This window comes from Fundulus heteroclitus, unplaced genomic scaffold, assembly GCF_011125445.2.
Source record: "Fundulus heteroclitus isolate FHET01 unplaced genomic scaffold, MU-UCD_Fhet_4.1 scaffold_41, whole genome shotgun sequence".
NCBI lineage: Eukaryota > Metazoa > Chordata > Actinopteri > Cyprinodontiformes > Fundulidae > Fundulus > Fundulus heteroclitus.
The window spans coordinates 3,297,543-3,308,772 of NW_023396824.1; the positions used below are offsets into that span (position 1 = coordinate 3,297,543).

The 11,230-nt window shown below is 40.8% G+C and overlaps 1 protein-coding gene across 1 annotated transcript; it reads right to left on the minus strand.

Annotated features, from left to right (window-relative positions):
- Nucleotides 1–265: 265 nt before the first annotated feature.
- On the minus strand, nucleotides 266–2,133 carry LOC118560285. The gene is made up of 5 exons (XM_036131196.1): nucleotides 2,041–2,133; nucleotides 1,667–1,954; nucleotides 1,406–1,581; nucleotides 1,073–1,321; nucleotides 266–991 (listed from the first exon to the last, which is right to left on the minus strand). The coding sequence occupies exons 3-5, from the start codon at nucleotides 1,472–1,474 to the stop codon at nucleotides 362–364; spliced, it is 948 nt and encodes a 315-aa protein (XP_035987089.1). The 5' UTR covers nucleotides 1,475–1,581; nucleotides 1,667–1,954; nucleotides 2,041–2,133; the 3' UTR covers nucleotides 266–361.
- Between the last annotated feature and the right edge of the window lie 9,097 nt (nucleotides 2,134–11,230).

Consider the following 11,230-nt stretch of genomic DNA (forward strand, 5'->3'; position numbering starts at 1 on the left):
TTTCTTTTCTCTTTTATCATCATCATTATTAATATCATTATTAATATTATTATAATTGTTTTTTTTTTACTTTTTTATTATTATTATATATTTCTTTTTTTTTCCTCCTTTGAGCTACTTCAATTAAATTCGTATCAACCCCATGCTGGACTTCCAGGGCTGGAAGGGAGCTGTCCAGCTTCACAAGCCCAGCCAAGGTGCACTATTCTGGGGCAGAGCAGCGTGGCACAGACCCCCTCCTGTCCTGGAGGTTGGACTTTATAAGTTTTAGTTTTTATTTTATTTGCCAGGAATAATGAATGGAGAAATATCTTAAAGAAAGCAAATACAGTCACATCACCACTGATTTATTTAATTTTTTTTATTTTTTTACTGTATTTCGTTTGGATCTGAGCACACGTGCACATTGACCGCGCACTTGACGTCTACTTCTCAACGTGTAGGTTAACAATGGTCTTTTCCTTCTGGGTTGTGTCCCTCTATTTGGGGCATACGAAGAATCGCTCTGAGAAGGGTCGCTATCAGGCGTGAAGTCGCTCCCAGAAGAACAGCTTTGAGAAGAGGCGCTATCAGGCGTGAAGTCGCTCCCAGAAGAACAGCTTTGAGAAGAGGCGCTGCCTGGACTGTAGCAGCTCCCAGAAGCTTGATCAGGGCTTGTTGATCCAGTGGCCCGACTGGATGTTGGTGAGGACGGCGAAGGACCGGCTGGGGGGCTGTGCGAAGGACCGGCAGGGGGGCTGTGTGAAGGCCCGCAGTCCGCTTCCTCCTCAAGACCATCACCTGATGATTCTGACATGGAGAGGAGGGAAGGTTCGGCGGTGTCATGTACCGTAGTATGTGGTGGCTTGACGGCTGCCTCGAAATTCTGACGGATCTCAGCCAGCTCTGACGCGGTGCGGTGGAGCGCGTAGAATTTGTCTGCTGTCCGTGTGTCATGACACATGGTCTTTGAAATGTTGATCCGGTCACTTGGTGACAAAGTATTCCTTGCCTTGAAAAATAGAGATGGTTCTTCAATATTATGCCTTTTAATTTTATGTTTATTACGTGGAAAAGTGATATAATTACTTACGTATGTGGCTATTGATGTCCGGAAATCTGTGAATGTAGGGCGCCCAGGAAATCCCATGTCAAGCCAGGCGGCTTGCATTGGCACGATGAGTTTCTCGATTTTTGTGAAGTTTTCGGTGAAGAGAAGAAGGTCTGTGGGTGGGTTTAGTTTCTGTCTGATGATCATCCACTGCTCCACCCATGAGAATTCCTCTACAGTTAAGTAGAGCTGTGCGGGGCCAAACGCACGGTTGGTTTTGTGTTCCTTCACCTGTGGTGCAAAGGAGAGTGTGTGTTAATGGACATATCGGGACAAGACAGAGAGCGTTTGTCATTCCAATATTAGTAGACTTGCATTGATCACAAAGCCCGCTTGCCCGACGGTGGCTTCCTGCTGGGCTTCATCAACCTCTGACACAGTCATATTCTTTAGAACACCGGTGCGGTGTCCATACAGGCTTGCTAGCTAAACACTTAGATAGCCAAAAAACATTCTTCGCGCCTCCGGGTTGGGGTCCTCAGACAGTCCGTCTGAAAAAAAAATTATGGGGTTAGAACATGGATGTCAGTAACTCAGGTAAGTAATTTAATATAGTACAAATTTAATAAGTCTGACCAAGAAGTTTAGGGATGCGTCTCCTGGCCTGGACTTTACAGAGGTGAAGCTGATGTTTGGAGATTGTTCTGCTCAACTTCTTTTTCTTTACACTTATCTGACGCATGACTACACATGGAGCCAGGCTGGCAATACACTCTGAGATAGCACGAATCACGGCAAACACTTCTCTTCTTGGAACCCTGGACGTACATGGAGGAGTGTCCCTGAAGTAGACCATGAACTGGGACAAATTCACCAGGTAGATCTTCACTGTGTTCTCCGCTTTTCCACCATTCTGCAGATGCTCTGGCCACATGCACAGAAAGAAATAAATGGAATATTTTACATGGGGACATTTTATCTTAACTAAAAGGCATCACAGACATACTTACTGGTATATCTTGGACATATTGGAAAGGAAAGTCCAATTTTGGAAGATTGTCTGGCCCTTGGTTAGAAACGAAAGGAAAGCCATGATTCTACCCACTTTGGATCTTTGATTTTCGATCCTTTTCCTCAGACCACGGGAGCCTTTGAGGTGCTGCCAATATCCCGCGATGTATTCCACTGAAAAACAAACAAAAAAAGGTTTCATAATGAAGTTTGATTCTGCGGACTTCCAGGAGGTAACAACGGGTAAATTCGTTCATCAAGGCCCAGTTAGAGGCACCTATATTCGGATACAAACTTTAAAAATCCTCCTTGCGCACGCATGGATCCATAAACACTTAGAAATAGTTTAAAAAAACTGCGCGGACTTCCAGGAGGTAACAACGGGTAAATTCGTTCATCAAGGCCCAGTTAGAGGCACCTATATTCGGATACAAACTTTAAAAATCCTCCTTGCGCACGCATGGATCCATAAACACTTAGAAATAGTTTAAAAAAACTGCGCGGACTTCCAGGAGGTAACAACGGGTAAATTCGTTCATCAAGGCCCAGTTAGAGGCACCTATATTCGGATACAAACTTTAAAAATCCTCCTTGCGCACGCATGGATCCATAAACACTTAGAAATAGTTTAAAAAAACTGCGCGGACTTCCAGGAGGTAACAACGGGTAAATTCGTTCATCAAGGCCCAGTTAGAGGCACCTATATTCGGATACAAACTTTAAAAATCCTCCTTGCGCACGCATGGATCCATAAACACTTAGAAATAGTTTAAAAAAACTGCGCGGACTTCCAGGAGGTAACAACGGGTAAATTCGTTCATCAAGGCCCAGTTAGAGGCACCTATATTCGGATACAAACTTTAAAAATCCTCCTTGCGCACGCATGGATCCATAAACACTTAGAAATAGTTTAAAAAAGCTGCGCGGACTTCCAGGAGGTAACAACGGGTAAATTCGTTCATCAAAGCCCAGTTAGAGGCACCTATATTCGGATACAAACTTTAAAAATCCTCCTTGCGCACGCATGGATCCATAAACACTTAGAAATGGTTTAAAAAAACTGCGCGGACTTCCGGGAGGAACAGGGGGGGGGGATCCCGCTGCTGCAGCCGGAACCGAGGCACTGTCCTCGGACTACTGTCTGACAGCGCCCCCGTGTGGGTCATGGTTGTCAACACATTTTTTTAATAGAAAAATACAGCAATCAGTGACGTTACTTACAGATGCTTAGTGGGAACTTGGGGTACGCCTTCACCAAACATTGGATGTCCCGGCTTTCCTGCTTTGATTTAGGTCTGGTGATGCGCTGTGGCTCCTCATCAGGAGAGGTAGATCCAGAGACCACCGGGGCATCCACGTCCACACCAGGAACCGGGCATGTAGATCCCTTTTGGAGGTCCTGTTAAATAAAGGTTCAGTGTTAAGTTTTCTAGTTCTGCCGGTACAACCAGGCCTGAGCTATGGAGCTATTATGCCCAGCAGATGTGCTCTGGTCCCGGGTAAAGTTGCTAAATAAACATTTTACACACCTCCTCCAGTCGTTTGATTGCCTTTTTTGCCCTTTTTGCCCATCTGTGCTGGTAAAGCAATTGCTTCCTTAGTTGCCCCAAGTCTGATATAAGCTGAAGGTTCTTTGCCTCGACCTCTTTGCAGGAGGTGCAGGATGTATCATCATCAAGGGGTCCTGATGTTGGATGATACCGATTTGCTTCCTCTCTTGCTCTTGGGTCCATGTGTAAACGTGAGACCATCGGAGGGCTCGGGTTTGTGGCGCTCAAAGCTCGCAGCATGTGCACCGTTACCTGGTACTTCAAATCAGTTATCACCTGGGCTTTCCTCTCCCCCTCCATCTCCGGGTGAGCTTGAGCAATATGCCTGTCCAGCCTTGTGCTAGCATAACTGCAGCCCTCCACTGGACAGGGCATTTTTCTAATATTGACCCTCCCACTACTGTACTTGATCAATATTTCTCGCTCTTCTGAATTTTTAATGCCATGACTATTTCTTAGGTGCCTGCCTATATAGGTAAATTCAGAACGGCAGAGTGGGCAACAAACATTATGCTTTGGGGGCGCCATGTTGATATGAGAATCTGAAAAATAAGATAACACGAGCTGTGTTAATATCTCAAAGCCAGGAACAGAGCCCCATTTCCCAGCGTGATGCATAAGAGCTTCACAACTTACCGTGTGAACAGTGGAGGGGAAAGAAGTCCGCTCTGGTCCTGGGCTGTTAAGTACTGCTCCTCAGTCATTCGTTGATTGGCATGTTAGGTACCTACAGCTGCCTTCTGCTCATGCAATCAAGAGTGCAGCAAGTGGCTGCAGGTGTACCAAGTAAAGCCTCCTGAGAACCAGGGGAAACACTGAGTCTCCACATCAGACCCTGCACCCACCCCTGCTACCAGCAACCAAGCCCGGGCACCAGCGCACACACACACACCCATGGACCATGGAGCGCCAACCTCCATAGACTTCACATCCAGCCTAATCCTACACCAAAATGTCAAAATCCGCTCTCCCTGATATTTTGCTGCAATGCTTGACAATCCATGGGATTTAACATGTGATATTTGGGTAAAAGGGGCCAAATCGCCTAACCCATCGAGCTACACACTCATGTACAGTAGGTGGCGGTATGCACCTATAAGTTGTTTGCAATCCGCCAACAAAAGGAAATAAGAAGAAGAAGAAGGGAGAGTGAGAACATTCTCAAGGTAAGCTTGTTCTTGTGTTATTATGTTGTCCCCGAGTCTTTGGGTCGTGCGTTGTATGGGACAAAAGGCTCGGTAGTTTAGCACTCCAGGGGCCGTGCGTTGTATGGGGCACTGGAGTGCTTTGTGTTACAGGTTGTTTTACAGGTTGGATGAGTGTGGCTGGTTGAGCCTACCCTGATTCTTGGAGCGGAGCACAACGGGGAGAGAGGGGCAACCCAGGTGAAGTCTTGGCTCCTCTCTGGGCTCCCAATCCCCGTGGATGACAATTTCTCAGCCTCACCTGGGCAGGTCGGGGTAACCTTACGGTGTCAACAACCAGCCTGTTCACCGAAGGGTACTGGGTAAGGAGGTACGTATGCGGCCTCCCTGGGTTCCGACTCTAGGAACAGCACGCAGGGTGTGGTGGTCCAGGGCATCAGGACATTAAACGTCGCCCAGTCTTCTGTGAGGGTTAGCCTCACCCATGCACAGCCCATCTTCGCACCACATACGTTGTAATTTTGGCTTTTCCGAAAAATTGCTTCAACAATTTTGTTGGGTCATAAACTGGACTTTTTCAAATTGTCCCTTCACCTTCTAATTTCACATCCTCTAACCCAGTTAGGGGTTGGACCGTGGATGTAAGGGGACATAGGTTTGATCATAATTTTTCTTTGGTCTAGTAGCATAGCTCTGGTAACTTATTTCTTGAATTAGGCTAGCTGGGTGTCTTAGTTAATGGGTTATGAGGCACACAGTGGGACTTAACCCAATCCCGACTGGGCCTTCCTCGGGTAGGGTGTCTAGTGATAATGGCCGAAACACCCTGTGACCCTGAGATTCACTACTGAGGGTGTGTCTCATCAATTTCTAGGGATAGCTATCTTAAAGGGGGAATGTGGGGATGGGTTGGGGGTGTGTATATATACTTTACATACTTATCATAAATACTTTAATATTTGGTTTTAATACTTAGTTCTGGGCTTTTATCCTTATTTTTTAGCTTAAATGGTTAGCTGTAATACTTAGCTTTTATCCTTAGCTTTAATTCTTAGCTTTTATTTTTAGCTTTAATACTTTACTTGATTCTTAGCCTTCATTTTTTGTATCCTTAGTCTTTATTCTTAGCCTTAATTCTTAGCTTTTAGTCTTAGCTTGAATTCCTACTTACCTTAGATGCTTACTTTTAATAATTTATTATTATTTTTAATTAATATCAATTTACCTTCAATATTTACCTTACAAAAATACTTACCTTTAATACTTCTAATACTTTTAATACTTACATGTAATACTTACCTGCAATAGGATTTTAATGCTTACCTTTTAGGGTAAGTATTAAATTAGGGTTATTAACATAATTGGGGTTATTACTTTATTATTAACATAACAAAGGGTTATTACATAGATATTAACATAATTAGGGTTATTACATAGTATTACATAGTATTACATAGTTATTAACTGAATTAGGGTTATTACATAGTTATTACATAGTTATTAACTGAATTAGGATTATTACATAGTTATTACATAATTATTTACTGAATTAGGGGTTATTACATAGTTATTAACTACCAATGAGTTTAGGTATATAAGGATAGGAGGTACTTTTTTATGGGCTTTACTTTTTTGGAGTGTGGGGCTGGAGAATGATGTGTGACAGCCCGTGCATTGCCTTTAACTCTCTAGTCTAAACTGCCCCTGTCGGCGGACGGGGTGGGGAGAGTTATCGAGAACGTTTTCTCCACCTAACCCCAGAATCAGGTGCAAGCCTTAACAATCACAAGGATGAAGGATTGCCTGATAAGCAGACCACAGTTTGTAAGACTGAGGTGTCATGTGGCTAACCAGGTGGTCGGAAGCAAAAGATCACCACAAGGGACTCCATTCTTACCCATCCTGTTCAATCTATACCCCTCAGACTTCCAGTACAATACAGAGTCGTGTCATCTGCAGAAGTACTCTTATGACTCCTGATTTTACCTGTGTGTCAGAGATAAACAAAATAACCCAGAGAGCTTGTGGACCACTTTGTGGCATGGTGTAAAAAAAAGAAAAAAAAAGCTACACATGATTGGAACTGTAGTGTTCTGCAGCTCACCTTTACTAATTGATTAGTAATTTTTTAAAAAGTTTTTGGCCTTTGTTTCCAGTTCTACATTTTGCATAAAAACATCTTGCATTAAAGGTAACTAATACAGTGCCCTTTATTTACTACATAGGGAGTTGACTATAACATGCATTTAAAGGGTTGTGCATTAAATCACAATTCTATTGAATGTTTGACTTTCTTAAAGTGCCTTGAGATGACATGTATGACTTGGCGCTATTTAAATAAAACTGATTTGAATTGTTTCAGTGCAATAGCCAACTGCCTTGTTGTCAGAGATTTAGAATTCATTGTTCAAATATACCTCAAGATGGCAGCACAGGACTATTTGCTCTCCTGGTTGGTCATGTAAATGTTATGCCACTAAGAAGACAATCCCTTCCATACAGTTTTTCCCCAATCAGGTTATTTTTTTCTATCCCAGAAGTGACTTGTGATCTAAAAAAATGTAGTAGTGTAAATACACATAGTTTCTCTCATCTATTGAACTGTAAGAACAATTGTAATGTTGCATGATTATTTATTTCAGGCATGTATGTTAAATATTTTTATTTCTGAAAAACACTTTTTCAGCCTTTTTTGTACCACCCTGGAGCAAATATTAAGACGTAAAGAAATGTAGAAATTAAACCTGTTACAGTTAAAAAAAGACATGGCTGTAGTTGCGAAGTCCAGTGGTGCAGCGTTTGAATTAATCTTTAGCTTTGCTAAGTTGCCACAGGTGACCAAAGTTTATTTCCTGAAATAAACTTTGAAATATTGGTCTCTGCTATATTACAAATAATTACTGCTGAAAGCAAAATACATTATTTCCAGTCTCTAAAATATACATTAATAGAAACTGCTGTTATGTGTACAAAGACGAGTATAGAAGCAAACAAAGATGACTGGATACAAATCTATACAAAATTATGTGACAATATCTGAACAGGTGTGTTGCAAACCAAAGGTAAATAAAAATATGTGGCAAAAAGAAAACTAATGATCATTTAACTGTACAAATGTAGCTCTTTAAAGTAAAAACAATGAGATGTCTTGCCCCTTTCTAAATAACTTTGATTAAATCTGTTCTTAAAAAGTGATTTAATAGTGTTGGTGTTTTGCTAGTGTGAAGTGCACCTACAAAAATTTTGAAGATTTCCCTCCACCAAAAAAACGCAATGGAAGGTCAATTGAATTCAAGCGTGCGTGTGTGTGTGTGTGTGTGTGTGTGTGTGTGTGTGTGTGTGTGTGTGTTTAGTCTCCTTAATGCTGCAGGGGGGATTCATCTCACCTTTTCTCAAGGTGAGATAGGATCTGAGTGTCTGATTACAGCGGAATGATTGACTTTGCAACTTTAGAAAATAAAATGTTTTTAAGTCTCTTATTTGCAATAAGCCCTAAAACAGGCCTGTAATAGTGTATACATTTTTGCTTTGTATTAGCTGTAATTCTACGCAGATTCAGCAGGTTTCTTCCTCACATTTGATCCGTTGTGTGAGACGAGAGGACAGCGATCCTATGTCTATATTAATACTGCTTTTTTTTTCACTAATTTTGAGACCTCTACATTTCTACAACGTTTCTACAACATTTCTACACTGTGTTTCTCAATTAAAGCAGGTTGAAATGAAGCTCGTGAGATGTTGTCATCTTCCAAAATAGTTGATATTGCGGTTGTTGCCATTGCAATTTGTACTCGGGAAATGTGACATCATTTGAGAAACATCCTATGGCTATTGCACTTAAATTCATATTGGTTCAAATGGTACATGCTTTTCAAATTCATTGAAAAATACTTAATTAATCCCAAATGGAAATTAAATAAAGTGTTTTCACTGGTACATGTTTTCATTACTACAGTCCCGTATTCAGGTATAAAAGCATCTCAATCAGACAAGCCCCGCCAACCCCCCCCCCCCCCCCCCCCCCCCCAGCGAGTCAGACTCAGGAGTTGGAATCATGAGCATGGGGAGCATTGATCAATAGTGTTTAGCGTTTGTACTGCTTTGAAAATTTGCTAATTTCAGCAATGATGCTGGTAACATCACTTTCGCATACAGGAACCCCACTTAAAATCCCCACCGCTTATTACCACACTTAGCTGTGTCTCTTGGAACTGCCCACTTTGGTGATATTTTTCAGTAACACTTTACAATAAGGTACACAAAATTTGATCAACTACTATGGAGACATCCTGGGAACTAATTATGTACTAATGGGTAGTTAACCAGTACTTATTGTAAAGTGTTACCCTTTTAACTTACTTGATAATTCAAAAGTTCTTCTTCAATTAAAAAAGTTCTACTACATTTGTTGCTGGAAGTAATGCTTTCCTGAAAGCACGTTTGGATTGCGTTCACACCTGCAAAGCACTACAATGAATCTGATCACGCTAAGGTACAGTTCAGGTGTCCTCATGGGATTCTGACATTTTATCATTTGCATACTTTAGGTGAAGACAAACTTTGCATTGAGATCACAAACAATCAATTGGATCAATCAGGTTGAGGGGCCAAAAAATCCACAAGATTGTATTTATTTTACAGTTAGATGGTTTTAAGTTATTTAATATTTATTCCAATAACCCAGCGATTGTCAGAGGATATCTGCCCAATTTTGCTTTGATATTGAAATAATGAGTAAGAGAGGGATTTTAGCTCTAGCACTCTCTGACAGCAAACTTTACACACATATGGAATTAATAACTCACCATCAAATATAAAAACGTATTACCCAAAATAATTCAACTACAAGTGAAAGATATTTTAATCAACAACTCTTTTCTACTAGGCTAGTAATACTTAACTGAAATTAAGCATAATTAAGCTTATAGAAACTAAAGAACTATGTAGGCTACACATAAAAGAACAAAATGACAAATAAGGATGGTTGAAATCCATCACCATACAGATGATTCAATGATTTTTAAACTTCACTGAGGATCTTTAATTTAGAGAACCAAAGTTCATGTTAAATATTTTGGAATGTGGTCAAATTAGCTTTAAGCAACACAATGTAATCTTTACCCAATTATTAACTCAATTTGAGATATTTTAAATGATCTTTTAAGTCAATATACAACACTTGGCACATATAGGTGCGCCGTGCTTGCTGCCCTCCTCAAAAACTCACCTCTGAAACTTGAGAGCGTCGGATCCATTGCTGAATGGATCATGTGATCAAGAGCGCTGCTTTAGGTCACATAACCTGAGCCCCCCTTGAACAAGAAAGCTAATCTTATGTGCTTCTACTTTTCTAATTCTCCATGAGTTATTACAAAATACAGTATAAATAATTCATAAAGTTGGATGTAAGCTCTTCTCCTATTTTGAAATTCCTGCAGCCTTTCCCAATCAGATGATTGTGCCTGTGGTATGCTCCTTCTTCTCCCACAGCTCTTGGAGCTCCCTCTCCCCCTGGTCCAATCTACTGGTCCAAAGTGGTCTGCTATCAGATTCCAAAAGACTGTTTAATTTTGCATCAGTTAAGTGTTTCCAGTGACATTCAGAGGCGCTAAACCTAAAAGTTACAGGCCCAGCTCCCCCTAATGGCCAAAAGTTACACGGTTCTGCTTCCACTAATCACGAATAATTGGCATATGTTCAACTAATTCACAAAGCAATGGAGTCAGAGTTAGATAAAACATTATTTGAGAAAATAATATTTTAAAGAATGATTTGCTATATTAAAATTAAATAACCTTTATGATGCTTGAATTTAATTAATTAAATTATTTCTCAAAGATAATTTTTAATTGATAACTTAAGATGGTGAAGGGAATATTTAAAAGACAAACGAATTGGAAGTTATATTTGATGCACATCAGCATCTAGAAACTGGATTGTGGAACGAACAAAAACAAATGTTATGTTTACTCAAACTGTATCTATGTTTAACTTTTGTTTAAGTTATTAGCAGCAAACGGACATTAGGAAGATTATTTAAACTGACATTTTAGTCATACTTCGGTATAATGAGTGGATCAGAAAACATCCTATCAGTGTTTAAAACTGAGCTAGCGCTCTAGCTCTGCACACTATCAATCTGGGACTGCTTCATTTGAATCCGTTTGGGGAAAGGAGGGAGTTTCAGCAGAACTAAGAATCTAAGCTGATTGGGCGAAGCGACACCTAATACCTGCCTATGAAAGGTCAGTTTTAACCAATTATTATGGGAAACCACAAGAAGGTAAACTTGTCAATGCATTCTTTGCTGTTCTACTATCAAACATGAAATTGTGGATTCTTACAAAACGTATGTGATAACAGCAGCTACTCATGCGTCCTCCTGCACTACCATGTTTATGTTGGTTCAACTGGGGGCTCAACCGCTCTTGCTTTCACCACACCGGTATGTTCCGACTTACATCTCAATACTACAACTTGATTGGCCAAAAGCA